This window comes from Porites lutea, chromosome 12 (assembly GCF_958299795.1).
Source record: "Porites lutea chromosome 12, jaPorLute2.1, whole genome shotgun sequence".
NCBI lineage: Eukaryota > Metazoa > Cnidaria > Anthozoa > Scleractinia > Poritidae > Porites > Porites lutea.
The window spans coordinates 16,933,290-16,951,863 of NC_133212.1; the positions used below are offsets into that span (position 1 = coordinate 16,933,290).

The following is an 18,574-nucleotide window of genomic DNA, read 5'->3' on the forward strand; positions in this document are numbered from 1 at the left end:
TAATTTACTGCATGCAATTTCTACGTTACATCATGTGTAGTTCCATGTTTTACTAAAGTTCTTCGTATATTCTAAGTAGCATAGTGCACACAGCGAACATGGAGATGGAGAATGCGTCAAGTGGTCGCTTACAAGAGGTTAAGAACAATCAGAAAATCATTAAACTTTCAGGCCCAAAAAGTGGTCTAGGTCGCTCACAAGAGGTTGTCATTTACTAGAGGTTCCAACTGTAAGGATTTGCCAGGGAAAGTTTTGGTGTTTTGTATAGGTGGTCGCTCATGGGAGGTGGTCGCTTACAAGAGGTGGTCGCATATGCAGGTTCGACTGCATCTCGGAAATGCTCATCAAAAGCAGCGTAGTGTTATTACAGATCCTGGTGATAGGTTATTACAAATCCGGCTAGGTATGTTATTACAAATTAGGGTGATAGAGCGTCCAAATTTCCTGCAAAACATCTTTCCTTGTTGCTGGAATGATTTACTTCCTTTTGTATCGCCATTATTCCAGTTCTCTACAGTATTTTCGGTCAGCAGCTTTTGTTTAAGGGTAAACATCGTCGTGTTGTACCAATTCACGGTCTTCTGGTCGAAAATTCATGCCAGGTCAAAGGGTTCAAGATTATGTTTTCGGTTCGTCGACGACGATTCAGGAAGAAAGGAATGGATTTGTGAAAGCAGATATTAAGTAAGTGATCGTTTACATGTATTTGTGTGTTTTTTTTTTTTGCTTGGTCAACATTTTACCCCCAGTCTCCAGTCCTCATTCTGCATTTTGCACCCAGCCTGCATTTTACTCTCAGTCTGCATTTTACACTCAGTGTGTATTTTACACTCAGTGTGTATTTTACACTCAGTCTGCATTTTACACTCAGGCTGTATTTTACCCCTGGTCCGCAGTGTGCGTTTTACACTGACCGTTTTCCAATCATTGCTATCGCCTAACAACTAACACGATCTCCTAGAACCTCCACAGCACTTCCGGCAAACCAGTGTTACGTTTGACAATGCCTGGCAAACGAGTGATCTTATCGCTGTTTTACTAAAACAATTATTCCTCTGGCCCTCATGCCCACGCTTTCTGAATCAATTGCCTATTCGGCCTTCATGGGCTTTTGAGTCAGAGCCCATTCGGGCTCGAGGAATAATTGTTAATTAGTCATTCAACATATTTCCAAGCACAAAATCAGGTGCTGATAACCTTCATTCACAATTCTTGTGGTCAAAACACTCAGCCTGTTCCTCAGCAGTTTCAGAAATATAGGCTGGGATGCTTTTTTTTCTACAAGCTATTCTTCACATAGTTCAGCATCATGGCATAATGTGTGCAGTCTTCCTCCATTTTCTCTAGTTCTGCACTGCCAAAACAGCCGAGCCACCGTGCCTCTCTGTTGTGTGACATCTCTGGGACCTGTTTCTCGAAAGTCCTGATAACTTTTTGGGCCTGAAAAGCTTTTATATGTTTGCCATGTTTGCCTTCAAGATCAAATTAAGTTTAAATAATTTTGAAAATGATAAAATGCAAGTATCAGTTAACAAACAAAATCGACTGGTTTGTGGGCTAGGGAATGTGCTTACAATTTAATTTCTAGTCTGTCATGTTACAACATTCTTGTTCAGCATGTGTGCAATGAACATGCTTGGCTGACTTCTGCAAGGCTCACCGAGATATGATAATTTAGTATGAGAAAATAGAAGGGATTCCTTTCACGTGATGAGTTGGGTTAATTGTTGGCTTGCATTAAACCTATGTAAAAATGATATTTTTTAAATAGTACATGTAAGTAGATTTAGTGTGTAGCATTTCTTGAATTTTTTTTTTCAAAGGGACAAGAAGCACGAGAATTGATTAAAAATCATGAGTTAAACCTCTCTGTATCCCACAATCGCCTGTGTAAGCCGTACTGAAATTGTCATATCTTGGTGAGCATTCAGAAGTCAGCCAAGGGCAGTCATTGCTGAACAAGAATGCTGTATTATGACAGAGTAGAAACAATAGAAAACTCCAAAAGCACAAACTCAGCCAAAACGCTAAAAATCTTCGATGTTTACTCAAGTTTGGGCTTATAGAAGACAATGTCACAGTTTTTCAATGACCATGAAACTCAGAATCCAGGTCGTTAGTTAATCGATTGTGGCCCTGAAAAAATTTGAAGGAAACAAAAACTACGATTTCGTAAGAAAATGCTTTTTTCGTGAGAAGGGCTCTTAAACGCTGACAAACGTCAACAAATAACTAAAACTATAATTTCTATATGTTTGTATCGGTCGAAATCGCGCGCATTTACAAGGCCCTAAAGCTTTTTGCTGAGTTGCAAGGACGCATCTGTTATAAAGATCCCCAAAATAAAGGGGCAATTTTCATAGTTTATTAGATATAATCGTGCAAACCGCTGAATTTTTCGCATTGGGTCTTTACGATTTTGGTAACGCTGTTCAGTGCAAGGCTAATAGGCACTATATCTAGCTGAGAGATTTTCACGAAGAAATTGCCGTCAAGAGCAGAATTTCGACTCAGAGCCCAAAGAGGCGTGCAACTATAACCACGTGACATTTACTCCGATCACCAAAAATTTTAAGCTATATTGTCGATTGATCTATATGTTATCCATGCTATATGTTAGACTTACGATCAAAGTAAATGTGGGGATACCAGAGAGCTTCAAAGTAGGATAGTACCCCTACAAAAAAAACTGGGTCGAGTCACCTTAAGTAGAACTACCACAAGTTAACAATTTTTCTTTGAAACGGAGGTGAAAAGTGGCAGGAAATATTTCTAAGGCCACATTTTACTGATATTGAATGGAACAATTGTTTTACAGCTGGTTTTACAAGTGTAATATATTCACACGGAGTGATCCTAAGAGAATCAGAAAGAAAAATTTAACGATTTGATTAACAGGGTTATTCACGCATGCAAAGTGGACATGTAGCGGTAAACAGTACCTGCGCAATGATCGGAAAAGAAAAAAGACCAATACACATACATGCCTCGTACCGCTTGACTGTTCGAGGATTTGTGCTAGTTAAGGCCGGTATTTTTAAGCCCCTTTTTTTTTCGTCTCTGCTTCTCCTTTTTTCTTTATCTTACTTGTATAGTTTCTTCGAATGGTTTTTAAACGTCTTTTCTAGCTCAAAACAGAACAATGGCGAAAAAAGTTTTTAAAACAGCGGGTCTCTCGTAGAGATAACATACGATGGCAACTGTTGTGAAGATTTCTTTTAGTTTAGGCATTCTCAAGTAGTCAAGAGCTCTTTTTGTCATTTTTGTCTTCAGTGAGTCAAAGTAAATATCAGGGGACCTCTATATTTGTAAATCTTTTAATACTGGACCAGTGAGGGCATCATTGCTTTAAGAAATTATACGAATATATTTACTCCGAAGCATAACAGTACGATTCAGGTTTTTGGCATAACTTGATGCCTGATACTGAAACACAATATTAACTCAGATATAAAAAAGGAAGAACCCTAATATCAAGCCTTGAGGAACTATGCATTTCAAAGTTGGAGTCAGAAGATGAGGAGTTATTGAATTAAATGAATTGGTGCTTGTTACTTAATTAACTCGCAAACCAATTGTAAGAAAGCTAAAAATATGCTCAGGATTTAAAAGTTCGAAAACAGACAATTTGAAACTGTTAAATCTAAGTTGTTCTTCCCATCAGGTCAAACGGTACATATGCCGTTTTAATATTGGCCCGCGACTGAAATGATACATAAATACATATATCACTGCCATTAAATAGTGCAACCAATAATTAGACCATGAATGCTGCTGAGGGGAAAGAGTTGGGTTCTTCATTCAGAAACTCCTCTACTTTAGCTTCCATACTTGCACGGTAACCTTCCCTATGATACGCTGAAAACATACTTGGAGTAAAGAACTGATTATTTGTTGAGTGCTGTGGAAACGCCTCGCACATCGCTTCAGAGAAACCGCGGCATGCATTTCCATGGCAACATTCGCAGCAACAAAATGTTAATCGGTCGGCTTCTTCGGCCTTTAATTCGGGCCCGTTTCCCCACTGATCTGCAGGTAGTTCAACACTTATGTCATGCAATGCGTTCTCCCACGTCACATACTCTTTAGTTTTCACAGCTTTGTTAGGATGTCTGGGAACAATGTACAGAATTTCACCTTCCCCGACCTTGGTTTTTCCTTCACTGTTAATATTTTTCTGGTAGTATTGCACCTTGAATCTGGCAGATTTAGGGATACAAAAAGGTGTTAGTTGCAAACAAGGGGCATTATATAACATGTGAAAACCATCCCTCTCGCAGAGGAATGGATGATTCTGCAGACAAGACTGGCTTTCATTCCAGTTTTTTCCATCTTCTTGTATGGGTTTAACTTTCGTTTGATTTAGGGAACGGCCTTTGTTTCAGAATGGACTAACATATCCATTTTGTATGACATGGCATGGAATGTTTACAGTAGGCTTCACTCAATTATGCGTTGAACAGAATATGCCGTTGAGATCGTGGTTAAACGCAGGGGTACTTACAATTTGATACATATCAAATAAAAGCTTGTGTTATTCACATAACGTTTTAGACAAAAAAGCGGAAGTGACGTCTCTTGTGCGGTACAAGATAATGTAATATCGAAGCCAAATTGAGCTTACGGTTCGAGATATGATGTAAGGTTATTTATTATTTTTAATCAGTTCCATGTCGAGTGGGATCTTTTAATATAACCGAAACCATTCCAGGTTTTACTTCTACCGCGACGAAAACCCATGTGCCAGAGATTTTAAGAAACTCTTTCATTTATTTATGCGTATGGAAAAAAAATTGAGGCGGACAAAAATGCCTCTTAATTTATCATAACTGACGAATTAACAACTCATTTTACTGGTGTAGGAAATCATTCAATGCATGTGCAGCTAGCGGGTTCGTTGTTCGAGCATTCATTTCACATTCTTTTCATGCCCATTTCTGACAGTTTTGATACACACCTGTAACTTGATGGCTGTGATCCAGGTATTCTCTCAACAAACTTTTCTCGAATATCTTCAGCAATATCTCGTCCATCCATCCCTGAAAATGAGCAGTCCAACTTCTTCCTCGCCATATTTAAAGCTTCCAAAAGAATGCTTCCATAATCTTCGTCTAGGATCGTCTGTCCTCCATCTATGGACACAATTTTCTGCAGCCTCTTCTTTAACAAAGGCAGAATTCCCAGGTTTTCAATATGGCCTCCATCACTCAGATATAAAACCGCTGGAGGATTGGGACCTTGGTTGGTAACTTGCAGCGCGTTGCGGACGTAAGTGACAACAGGGATGTTGATAGTAAACCATCTAACAAATGCAAAGGAGATCATTGCAGAAAAGATATGTCTTAATTCAAAAAGCAGTTGCAAATAGAAAGCCTGAAAACTGGGACTGGAACCCTAGCTAGGGTACCCTAACCTCAGCGATACCGGTGTACCGGGCTTGGTGGCAAGCCATGATTTTGCAGTCATTAAATTGCTTCGTAACGTAATACCCAGGAAGGATGAAGATCGAGTAAGGATCGTCGCAAAAAAAAAAAAAATGATTGGAAAACTGTTATGTTGTATAGGTATCTATTAGTTTATTCATTTTGAATATAAATTTGTTTTTATTTGGTTCATTACTCGAATTGTCAAATAAAACACAGGAGATGATTTTTCAGGGCTATTCGATTCTGTCAGAGTTCTGAGACTCGCTCAAAACGTAAACTGAGCTATTGGCGCTCAGGGGGCCTATATGAAAATCTTTTAAATGTAGTGACTATAGTTAAACGACGTAAACAGCTTGTTCATACTCAGTAGATTATACTCTATTTGACACAAGTTTCTTCCTCATAATTAAGCATCATACTTACCTGGCGATTCTCTCCAGTCTTCCGCGATGCTTACTCCCTGTCGGTACAAGTGCTATCAATGACAAAACGATCGTAGAGAGTAATATTACGAGAAATCCAGCTAATATGTACGTTCCATTGCGAGTACGAAGATAAGCTGCAAACAAAACTATCAAAGGAACTCCACAGAGCGTCTCTATCAAGAACGGCAGAATCTAAAAGAAAGAAAAAAAACATCAGTGAGCGCAAGATTCCCAGTGAAGGGTTGATTGATAATCATAATGATACTTTTCTAGACGTTTTCTTGGATGAACTAGGAGTCGTTATTATCGTTTATTATATAAACACCAATGAAATACCAAGTGAGCTTTCGCGTGAAAACTTGATATCTTCATATTTGAAAATAACATGTTATCACTCATGTACTTACATGTTGAAATTGTTGTGGTAGACGAATCTTGGAATTGAGGATCTGAATAAGCCTGATTTTCTTTGGGTTCACATGTGGCCCAAAGTCAATATGGTGCATGCACTTACCGAAGCCACTTTCATTTCGTAAGGAGTTGCCCAAAATTTTACTGTGCCCTAACGCGTTAAGTTAATCTTTTTGGTGCGACGGGCGAATAACTAATAATAACCTGAGAGTCTAAGAAGCTAAAACGTCTGTCTCAAACCTATTGAGACTGGGCTTTTTTAGCGCTCCTGGGTCCGGGGAAGTAACGGAGCTTCCCCAATCTTTCCCTCATCTTCGCAAATGATAGGGCCCACAAATTTTCACAGCATCAAGTTAACATCATTTTTTCAACATAATGACCTAAAGTTGCGCCATTTAGAAGTCATATTTTTCAGTTTATTGGCCAAACCTTTATGCGGCTAACCATTACTTCTCTAAATTTGATTAGGTTAGAAAACGATAGGAACGTGTCCGCTGACAATCATAATCCTTGAAATAGCAGCGCCTTTATCGCGATCGATGATTTCATTTGTTTTTTAGCCTAGAGCCTGGATCACACTGACTGTTATTACAATACGTTTGATGAAATAATGCTGAGTTAAGTACTGATTTAATTGATTTAGACACAAATAGAAAGTTCGCCCAACTGGCTGTCAAACCTGGGTTGAAAGCGAAACGTCAACGTTGACGTACAGGCTGCGACGAGTTACGAATGTTCCAGAAAACAAATGGAGGAAACGTCGCTAGGTAATTGGCGGTCATAACTTTGAGGGGGCCCCAATCCCCACGAAACTCCCCCTCCCGCTCCCCACGCGTCCTTGGCCTAGTACCCACATCACATCAACTTCGCTGGTGGATAATCTACTCTTGTCCTCGTTGAAAGAAAAAAAGTAGAATGCAATGTATATATCCTATTGAATGAAAATCCTTACCTGAACGCAGAAGGGCCTCTTTCTCTCGTGTCTTTCATCAGAGACGATTGATGAGCCAGTTGACAACCCAAGTAGTACTTTTAAGTCTTTGAAAGGTTCCTCATCGCCCTGCATACTTCCCATGTGATAGTTGAGCGCCGACGCAGATGTAGCTACCACATCAGATAGATACACATCGACAGGCATCAGTTTTCCTTGTAGTTCCCCCTCGCTCCGACGGCGGTCAAGACGCTCAATACTTTGCGAACTCATGGTAAGGACTTCGTAGTGAGCCTCTCTAGGAGAAGGGCTTCGTTTCCATTGGTTACTCGTAGTGCACCCTATGTACGTCGGTGTAAACTCATCTAAATCATCTAACGTCAAAGCCTGGTTGGGCCTTATGTTTCCTAGTTTACCATTTGGCTGGCAGCAGGTTGGACAGTAAAGGAAAAGGTTTCGCCAACTGATTCCCTCGCATCCACACTTGCCTACTGTCTTTGGATAGAAAAATGCCTTCTGGATAATCCACCTACCATGAAAAGAATGTGTATCGCGAAAATTAAATCAAAACTCCCTTAACGATTCAGTAACAGAAACAAAAAATTGCAAAAACAAATTCCACTCAAATTTATATTTTTTTATGGTTGGATTCTATAAACAGCACGGCATGGGGTCCTAGGTGACGGACTAGGTCTTCACCCTTACGGGGTGAATTTCGGCGGATTACGCGCCAGGATGAACAGTTACCCAATCATAACCCCTCCTCCCCATGCTAACCCAAGATTTTAAGTGCGAAGACAACTTACTGTGGGCGCTTTGTCAACTTGGATAGTTGAGACCGGAGTGTCCGTCTTCGATACATATCGGTGTTTGCATTATGGAGAGTCAAACAAAATGACTGAAGAATCGCAGTGGATAATTTTAAGTGGTAATTTTAGGAAGGTGTCTGTGTAATATAGAGCTGGCGACCAATTGGGGGAAGGTTACTGTAATTCTTTCCAATTTCATAGCGACTAACTCAACATTGCATCAATGATTGGTTAATGCCGTTTATAAGATCTCATAACGGCTTGATCAAACGCGGGACACTTAGAATTTGCAATCCTGCTCCTTGCCTTTCTCAATAACACCACAAAAACGCAGTATTTTTTCTAACACTTGTTTTAAGACTGGGTTAACAGTTCCTATAGAAAACGTTAATAATGTCTTTTGAAAATCGTACCTTACATAGACGTGTCCTAGGCGTTGTTGAATGGTAACCATCGGAGGACCAATCCAATGCAAAAGTATTGATGATCCCAGCAGCAAATCGAACTCTTTCTCGTCAAATACAAAACCCAAAGTGCTCTCCTCGTAGACTCGCCAGAAAACAACAAATGAAATAATGTATATGCCAATCATAAGTGTGACAATTGTGCGGTTAAGGGGAAAAGAAATCCAAACGAAAAACAGAGGAACAAGGACCAAAATTTTCATCCAAATTGAAAGAACATGAAGAAAATCATTTATGAACCAAGGAAAAAAGACAAGTGCGAAGAAGATAACGCAAAAATAAGTAAAAAACTGAAAAAGCTTTTTTGCCCTTGGAATACAACCGGTAAGAACATGCGACAGAAAGGCAACCAAAACGGGTGTCATGAACAAGACATATCGATCAAAAATCGCGTCTGGCGACCTTTGCTCTTCCCTGCACTGTTTGATTGTTATGTTTGGGTTGTTTTGAATTTGTTGGGAACACGACTGATCAGCACCTCTGAGAATGCTGCCAAATAGGAAGTCTATAACATAAGCCAAAGGAAACGCTATCGAAGCCCAGAGAAGCACAGGTACAATAACAGACACAAAGAGTAGAACAGCGATTAAGGCCATAGACTCCAGGACCGCTTTACATGGCCTTTGACAATGACAGATTAACCCTGCTTCTTGCCTCATGTGGTTGAAAAAATCCTGATGCCATTTCTTGTTATCCTTTTTATCATGTCTGTGTTTCCAATCAACGTAAGCCGATCCTGTGTAACCGCCTCCAGAAACGCAGCTCAGAAAGTCTATCTTAACGTTCTTTTGAAGAAGTCTCCGTAAGGCTCCTGAACAGAAAGCAGCTGACCGAATTCCTCCACCAGAAAATGCTACTCCTATTTGCGCCATTTTTATTGAAGATTGATGATGTTTGTTTTGCCTGCAAACATTGAAAAAGTAAAGAACGTGAACATGCCTTAGAGGGACAAAAAGTCAATTACCCTTAGTCTCCCCTTGCAGCTTAGCACGAAAGGCGCCGGTAGTGTGTCATAACTCACTTTGGTTCTCCATTTCCCCCATCTCCGTTGGAGAGCTAAAGAAAGATTTATGGACGACACACGACCAGAAATGAAACGACTTGACGTCTCTCTCACTCCAGTTCCTCGCAAACCAAAGAGAAAAGACCCTGGCCATGGACAAGTTATGAGGTGTCTTTTTGGCTCTATTTACATCTGTATTTTTTTCAGGATCAACTTCTTGAGATCGCGGAAGGCGGTTGCGGAGGTTTGTCTTTAATGTAACTTTTAAACCGTTCCTGATTCTAACAGTATGTACTAATAATTTATCACATCTAGGTATAGTTTGATTAACGCAACGTCATATGTGACGTCATTAGGACTTTAAACTTTAAAATTCATTGGCAGAAGTAATATTTCTCAATTCTCTCCTCTAATGATGGATATAAACTGAAAAGCACATACACAGGAACCTATCTGAGTGTCTGTTATATTAAAATTTTGAAATTTAGTAACTTATTTATTACCTCTGGCAATTAGTCAGTCTGAGTTCGTAATCATAACAAACAATATTCTTTGGTGTTGCATCCAGACGCATTAAATAATAATAATAATAATAAGAAGAATATAACAATAATGGAAACTTTATTTGTGTTTTTGAATGTACAATTATAAATCTCGCTACGTATAGGCAATTTACAAATGCTGCTTGAGATTGGATTATTAAAAAGAAAAACAAAACAAAACAAAAACAAAACAAAATTAAAAACAAAAACAACACAAAAAAAAAAAAAAATCAAAATTGCATTAAGTCTGGGCTATCTCAGTTCCTATTTCTACAACAAAAGATGTAATATGTTGCTCTAATGGCTATATTTATCTTTTTCTTGATTATATAACGTTGCTGCTTTTTGTCAAAGCCAATGTCATTCATCATGTCTAAGAACGTGGAGCATTCATTGGAGAAAACGCCAAGGGAACTAATGGAGAGATTTATAAATCTCACACATCTGTAATTTCTACTCATTTCGTTGATCAAGTTCAGATATTTTTTCTTTCTTACGCATTGCATTGTTGTTGTTAATAATAATAATAATAATAATAATAATAATAATAATAATAATTAAAATTATAATTATCATAAAAACTATCCCAGAATCCTTTGAGGCAATTTATTAATGCTTTATAACTTTGGCAATTTTATACGTAGAAGAATGTCAGACCACAACAGGATAACATTTGCCACAAATTATCTTTTCATGTCACATCTACGGTGATGACGTCTCAGTCACAGCAACAAAAAACCCTAATTCAGCAATGGTCACGTGACTAATGGCGTCATCACCCTAGATGTGACATAAGAAGATAATTAAATTTCATTGGGCTAAAATAAAATGGCATATTTGAGGTTTTGGTTGTGTGGAGCATTTAAAATTTAAGGAGGCTATGAACATGAGCGAAAAAGTCGGGAAACTAGGCCGAGGGCTGTAGAGTGTTGACGGTTCATCACACGGCAGAGAAAATTTGCAGGAAAGTAATGTTCTACCTGAAAATTTTTTTCATAACCGAAAGAAGGACATGACGTCATCAGTCACGTGATCAGAGAGTTCTGAATATTTTAGTTCGTTTTTAAAGTACATTTTTCGCCATAAATCTGCAAGTTTTTGTTGTTTTTCTCTACAAATCTTTACACTGTATTACCCCTGAGTAATTATTATTCCAGTTTCAAAGCAGAAGCAAACGAAAGCTGAACCAGAAGTTTAAAAGTTGCGTAAATCGACCAAGTAAATTAAAATCGAAAAGGAGACCTACTTATGAGACTTTCGTAAAATCCTTTTTCAACTTAACTGTTTGTTTGCCGAAATAAATCTTCAACGTTTCTTAATAAGGAGAACTTTCAAAGCTAAAAGGATGTATTTGGTGGCCATATTGTTTTTCTTCATTCTGGGGAGAGAGATCATGTAGCAGTTCTTCTAACGTTAAAAGCCAAATGGTTTGCTATCCTAACCTGAAACAACGGAAATAATGATAAACAATGTTGTGTTAATGTTTTCTCCGACCGATGAAAGGACACCTTACGAGCAGGGAGAGAATCGTACGGTCATACTGTTCAGTCGGTTAGCCGCGAGATCGATAGTTCATAAACTTCTTTCACGTTCCCCGGCATGGAACGAGCCTGAAAGGGTATTAATGGCTTTATTGTAAGCTTAACGTCTGGCTTTGATCAGTTAAAGATTTAATTCTAAACGGAGACCGAAAATAAACATCCTTGAAAACTTTCAATCACCATAGAGAAGGAATATATACCTCTTTTAAACTTAATGTGTCAACGTTTACCGAAGTGGTCCAGTGGCTAGAAAGGCTCATGTTCAGTTCTAACATATTCGGAGGGTCCTGGTTCGAATCCTCTTGAAGCAAGATTAACGTAATATTAAAATTGTTCCTATCTTTTAGTTGTTACTCAACTTTTTAGTTTTTGTGTCCTCTTATGACCATTTTGGAATCATAGTTATGATCGTTTAAACTGAGATAATAAACAAATTTACTTCTTATTTATAATCAATGGTTAAATTATTTTGGGCAAAACTGCGATATACTTTTTTGGGAAATGATTTTATTTGCTTCAAGTTTAACCTAACAGGAACTTTACAGGGGCGGATCCAGGATTTTTTTTAGGGGGGGTGCACTCGTCTCTTGCTCTACTTCAACACCAATAAACCACATAGTTTTTGTTTTTTTGCAGAATACCAGTTGTAATAGAAAACCGCAGGTCATCTCAGGGGTGGGGGGGGGGGGGGGGTGCGCACCCCCTTCACCCTCCCCCTAGATCCGCCCCTGCTTTATAATATGCAGATGTACCTTAATTGGAAAAATAACGCAGTTGCAACTCGTTGCACAAAAGCAGCTATAGACACTTGGTCTTGTGAAGTCTTTCCCCGTACAGGAAGCCGACTTCTAATAAGCTAATTTGGCAATTAAACTCCAGCTCCCAAGCAAGGGTTAACTTTACCAAAAATCGAAACGATATAAGAGGGTCATGATTCCAAAGTACGATTTAAGCGATTTTATTTTCATGGTCACTGCACTCGTATTTCATCAACATGCAAGAAAGCGTCCATAAAAAACTTATTTTGCAGGCATGAACGTCTCTTAAGGGAAAAAAAAAAGAAAAGAAAGAAAAAAAAAGCAATACAATTAAAGAAAGTAATTGAAAAAAAAAAAAAACAAAACAAAACAAAGCAAAACAAAACAAAAATAAATGTTCTAAACTTTTTTGCCAGGGCAGCAAACAAGTTTCCGAGTGAGTTCATGGACAAAAAATATGGAAAGTTTGCAGGGCATACTCTGGTGAAATGGTCAAAGCCATCGCTGACTCTAGACCGGTGCATTTTAATGCGTAACGTGACCAGTTGTTTGGCCATTTGAGAGGCAGTTATAGCGGAGCTCTCGCGCGCGAAGAGCGCCAGCGGAGCACCATGGGTAAGAAAATGAAGTAATCAACCCATCCGAGAAAATTTGGTAATCACGTGACCGTACACCGACCGCCCGCCCGCCCGAGAGACCGTCCGTCCGCAACTCAGGCATACCAATGTAAAATAACTCAATCAACAGGTATGGCAACCCAAATGCAACTCAAGGTTATTTTGGTAGGAATTCGCATAGCCACCTGCGTCTTGTAAAGCAGAGACAACAAAAGTGTCAACAAAGACGAAAACGGAAAGCGGAAATTGTTTCTGTATCCGTGTTGTCTAAAGTATTAAGCTTAGTTAAACTGTCATGTCCACAAATTTGGAATATAGAGCAAGAGAAAGACAGAGAAAAAGAGAAAGTGGTGCGACAGGCCAGCGAAGCTCAACGAGGAAAAGGGCGACAGAGATTTAGAGCAGAGAGATAAAAAAGAAAGGAGACATTTTTTGTTGGAAGAACAACATGGAAATTTTGTAGCGGCGTTGACAAAATGACAAATGCTAGCGGCCACCAATGCAAGGTGAAAATGAGCGGCAGTGAAAAGGAGTGACAAGAACAAGTACAACATTTTCACCATAAAACGTGTAACTAAGAAGTTTCTGGAAGTTTCACGTTGAAGTCGTACAAAACATGGGAGAGAAATGTACAAAACAAGAGTGCTGCACGTGCAAATTAAAGTTGCTTTTTTGCTAATTAGACTTATTAATGTTTTTCAGCGTTTACCGCCGCTTAGCATTACACGATTTTATATTTTGTTTGAACAAACTATAAATATTATGGAGAGCTTCGCGTTTAGCCCTAGCTAAATCTATATATTACGTAGCAACGTATTTACTTGCCGAGTCGCTGGGGCGAAATGATAATTATTTCATACATACTGAGTGATTCTGTTTGAGTCAACCTGAGTGAAACATGGTTCGCGCCTTTATTCAACCAATCAGAAAAACGAAACGGCCTTTCCACGTGTGAGTAGAACGTTTCGACCAATCACAGCACACCCCCCAAAAGCAACTTTGTTTTCGGTAGCTTTGTGTTTTCATTAAGGTGACTCGACCCAGTTTTTTTTGGGGGGTACCATCCTACTTTGAAGCTCTCTGGTATCCCCACCTTTACTTTTATCGTAAGTCTAACACATAGAATGGATAACATATACATCAATCTACAATATAACATAAAATTTTTGGCGATCGGAAGTCAGCCAAGCGTGGTCATTGCACGCGTGCTGAACAAGAATGCTGTATAATGACAGACTAGAAACAATAGACAACTCCCAAAGCACAAACTCAGCCAAAACGCTAAAAATCTTCAATGTTTACTCAAGTTTGGGCTTATAGAAGATAATGTCACAGTTTTTCAATGACCATGAAATTCAGAGTCCGGGTAGTTAGTTAATTAATTGTGGCCCTGAAAAAATTTGAAGGAAAAAAAACTACGAATTTTTAAGAAAATGCTTTTTTCGTGAGAAAGACTCTTAAACGCTGACAAACGTCAACAAATAGCGAAAACTATAATTTCTATATGTTTGCTTTGCTCGAAATCGCGCGTATTTACAAGGCCCTAAATTGTTTTGCTGACTTGCAAGGACCCATCTGTTATAAGGATGCTCAAAATAAAGGGATGAATCTCATAGTTTATTAGATATAATCCGTGTAAAGTTTGCTTATCATTTTCGCATAAATTATGACGTAAATTTGGAAACCGCTGAATTTCTTGAATTGGGTCTTTGCAATTTGGGGGAAACGCTGTTCAGCGCAAGGCACTATAATGCGCACTATATGTAGCCAAGAGATTTTCACGAAAAGATGCCTGCAACAGCAGATTTTCGACTAAGACCTCAAAGGGGCGTGGCATTATAACCACGTGACATTTACTTTGATCGCCAAACATTTTATGTTATATTGTAGATTGATGTATATGTTATCCATTCTATGTGTTAGACTTACGATAAAAGTAAAGGTGGGGATACCAGAGAGCTTCAAAGTAGGATAGTACCCCCCCAAAAAAAAAACTGGGTCGAGTCACCTTAAAGGTCTTATTCTGGCACCTTTGTCAAAAAGTTAAAACGTTCAGATTTTTGGTTTGGATAATATCTCAAGAAAATTGCGAGAAGAAGCTTAATAATGGCTGAAGGAGAAATCCTTTGCTTTCCCGCTTTGCAGAAATCCGTTAACCAATTTATTGAGGAACAGAAAAACAAACAAACGTTGTCGAAAGCTAGACGAAATGTTGGCTTGGTCTCCGAGTTTCTGAAATCCAAGCAAGGAAGCAGAAAAATAGAAGAGATTTACTCACAGGAACTCAATGATTTTCTGAGTGAGTTTATAGTTACTGTTTCTGTTTGTAGTAACTGTTTCTACTGTAGTACGGGGCTAGAAACGCATCAAGCGAGTTCTTGACTAATCCGATGAGGGCAGCCCGCCTGCTGTACCATTTCAGTGACAATTTTTTGTCAAAGCTTTTTTATTGATAGTACTATTCGATGATTTATCTAGGAGTCATTTAATGATGTAATCATCGCAGACAGTCTTGAGTCAATAAAATGTATTTCATTTTTGATTAATTTTTTGTCAATATTTTAACTCACAACATTTGTAGAGCCCAACGAATGATGTATTTTTTAGGGCATTTGGTTTGAGCTGGCCCCTTGTTTTTTAAATTCGCTGGTCATTTTTTTCTAAATAAAGAGAAGTTTTCCTAAATAAAAAGAAGAAGTGTTCAAGTTGTTCACCCAGTATGTATGAAATAAATAAATTACTTCATGGACAGGGGGCTTGTACCGAATTTTCACACTCGTTGTTTGTGTCAGAAATCTCACTCGCTCGCTGCGCTCGCTCGTGCGATAACTGATACATCACCAACTCGTGCGAAAATCTCGTACGCGCCCCCGCCCATGAAGTAATCTCTATTTTTGCGAGTGATCGAACACGATTCATCAGTAAATGAAATGGAGTTCTGAGAGGGACTATAAAAGTAACAGGACTGTTGGTCACTCAGTTTACAATAACCCATGGTTTGGTTGAGCTAATTAGAAGTTAACCTCAACGAGAAGAGACTGATAAAGCGCAATGTACATTTGAGTATGTTTCATTGCGCATATAATTATAGTAACGCAAAGGCTTCCCGAAAAAAAAATCAAGAACCTTTTAACCTTAAAATTTGGGCTGAAAGGTTTGACTTCCGTAGATTGCCGGGGAAGATGCGATTTTTAACGTTGTGCAATCTTCTTTAAAGGGCTTTCAGAATTCCTTGCTTGTCTAAGTTACTAGAATGGGAAATTGCTCGCCGATTTTTATAGGTAATAGCATGATTTGTTGTGATATTAAATACCACGAGTGATATTTCAAAATTATTATACGTTATTTCACGAACCCTTAGGCGAGTGAAATTTGGGACAATTTTGAAATTTCACGAGTTGTATTTATGCCAAATATCACGTACAAATTATGCTATTATTTGCTTTTACTACTACCCACAAAAGGTTTGTAATTTTCACATGTAGGTATTTCAAATAAATCTGAAATACCACTGCTCTAAGCCAATCAAATTGCAGAAATTTCTCATGTAGTAGTATAAGTAGCGAAATGGCGACTGTGATTATGAAGTAAGGCAAACAGCAATACTTACACTTTAAGACCACTTTCTTCAGACTGTTATGGTCAGATAGGATCTGTCCTAAGTCGAAGTCTTTCAGCCCAAAACTTACACTTGACACTTTAATGAATCTATCCTCGTGATAGGAAAATATTTGTTATTTTGCATATAACGGTGCAATTGTTATTATAATTGGTTACTGGCCCGGAAAAGCTGATGCCAAACAACGGGCAATATGGGACGTAATGACTAAAATCCATATTGGTTCGTGATCTGCCCCCACATTTTTTGCACGTAATATATATTGGATTACTAACATTGCCCGTTCTAGCTGATCTGCACCATACTGCATGCGGCCTGGTTAGCTTAGTTGGGAGAGCGCCAGACGGCTGAGCAGGAAGTCGTGGGTTCAAACCCCTGCCAGACCAACAGTCAGGGTCTTTAAATTACTGAGAACAGCTCGGAGCCTATGACATAGGTTCCTGCTGAGCAAGTGCTGCTTTTGTAATGAAATCTGCGAACGGGAAGTCCGTTTAATCTTTTAGGAAAAGAACGGAAAACCGTAGGTCCCGTCCGACGGAACTTTTCACTTGGGGGGCGTAAAAGAACCCACCTCATTGTTCGAAAAGTGTAGGGGACGCAAATCCCGATGGTGTGGCCAACCTTTTCGGGGCTGGGCGGGAGAGACCTTAATAAACCGATATACAGTGTATAGGGATAAAGTCATGATCCTCCTTCAGGTGTCGTAATGACAGATGATGTAAAATTTTGTATATCTAGCCAGATGTTTTAAAATAGTGAAGAAAAAGGAGGGGAAAATATAGAGAAAGCAAGGAGAAAGAAAGCAGGCGAACAGAACTAATAAGGTTGCACCCTCGGGCGAAGTTTCTATTGAATATAGTAATGCGTTTTACTATTATAAACGTTTTTTCGCGTGTTTTCAAAAAATATTCAACCCCGGAAACCTTCATTGTTCTATTTTTCACCTGAATAATTAGACAAGTGCGGTTATTTTTAGCGGAGAGGGTTTTGCCCTATCCCGGTTGCAAAATGATTTAAATTCTAAAATTCGATAACTTGTTCCCGCCACTATACGACATTCTCGCTAAAAATCGTAGTAGGATGACGACGGCTACCACGTTTTCTCTCCAAAATGACGGTGGCTCACGCTCAAGCACTACTTAATACTGAGAAATCCTCGCACTCGTAGCCGTCTTCGACTCACATGAAGCCTTCTCAGTACTCTGAACTCGACTGAACGGTCTACTTCAGTTTGGCAGGGACGTTTTCAAAAAAAAAAGAAATGTGAGAAGTAGAACAATAAAGGCATGAAAAAAGAAACAAAGAACAAAAAAATACATGCAGAAAGCAAAATACGTATGGTGACGGGCTGGAAAAACTAATTATATATGGCCATTAACAATCATGATGATTACGCTCGATTTGACTTTTTTATAATGTTATGTAACCTTCACTGAAGATAAGCTGCGAAGCAGAGCAGTAAAAAGACCCGCCAGCTGACCGCTGACAAAAAAAAGAAGAAAAATAGCTCTATATGACAGCAAGAGAGGGAGGATAAAGTAATTCGAAATTCGATTGATGGCTGCAAAGATGTAATTAATCTGCCTCTTGACTTGTCCCTCGACTTGTCCCTCTGTTAAAAGGAGACATGATAATTATCCTACTCGGCCGACGCCTTCGTCTACAGAGAACCCCCTGATCTAACCCTGTGAGTAGAGGTCTAGGAAGATCGAAGGGCCTCTGCACGCAGGGTACCCCTGAACGTGTCATTTCGAATTTCAGTTAACTGAATTAAAGCAATGCTCGCGCCTCATTTTTTTGTTATAAATTGTCAATCATCTTTTCTTAAATTATAATATCCAATTGCGCAGCATATTGCAACTACAAAAAGTTACTAAGCGTACCATTACAAAATCGTAGCAGTGATTGTAAAGAAAAGATTAAGTAATCGTGTTTTATGGAGCACTAAACTATTGAAGTTAGAATGAATTTATCAAAGTACATGTGTGATATCACGTTCTCTGTAACTACTCTGACTTAAGAATAATA

The 18,574-nt window shown here is 38.8% G+C and overlaps 2 protein-coding genes across 3 annotated transcripts in view; one reads left to right on the plus strand and one right to left on the minus strand.

Moving 5' to 3' along the window:
• Positions 1-18,574, plus strand: part of LOC140953594 (NADH dehydrogenase [ubiquinone] 1 beta subcomplex subunit 7-like) — a 139,506-nt gene that overhangs the window by 89,751 nt on the left and 31,181 nt on the right. The gene's annotated exons all lie outside the window — the stretch shown is intronic.
• On the minus strand, positions 3,302-16,652 carry LOC140921377 (uncharacterized). 2 transcript variants are annotated; one of them, XM_073371377.1, is made up of 6 exons: positions 16,538-16,652; positions 8,416-9,369; positions 7,215-7,722; positions 5,850-6,043; positions 4,958-5,302; positions 3,302-4,199 (listed from the first exon to the last, which is right to left on the minus strand). In XM_073371377.1, the coding sequence occupies exons 2-6, from the start codon at positions 9,336-9,338 to the stop codon at positions 3,758-3,760; spliced, it is 2,412 nt and encodes an 803-aa protein (XP_073227478.1). In that variant the 5' UTR covers positions 9,339-9,369; positions 16,538-16,652; the 3' UTR covers positions 3,302-3,757. The 2 variants fall into 2 exon arrangements, with proteins under 2 accessions (XP_073227478.1, XP_073227479.1); XM_073371378.1 differs by lacking the exon at positions 16,538-16,652 and having other exon boundaries at positions 8,416-9,469.

Excerpts from the sequence above, each read along its gene's own strand:
- LOC140921377 (XM_073371377.1), bottom strand. The coding sequence starts at position 9,338 with ATGGCGCAAATAGGAGTAGCATTTTCTGGTGGAGGAATTCGGTCAGCT. Across the intron at positions 6,044-7,214 it reads AGAGGCCCTTCTGCGTTCAG|ATTCTGCCGTTCTTGATAGA; the intron begins GTAAGGATTTTC and ends TCTTTCTTTTAG. Across the intron at positions 4,200-4,957 it reads TCACAGCCATCAAGTTACAG|ATTCAAGGTGCAATACTACC; the intron begins GTGTGTATCAAA and ends TAAATCTGCCAG.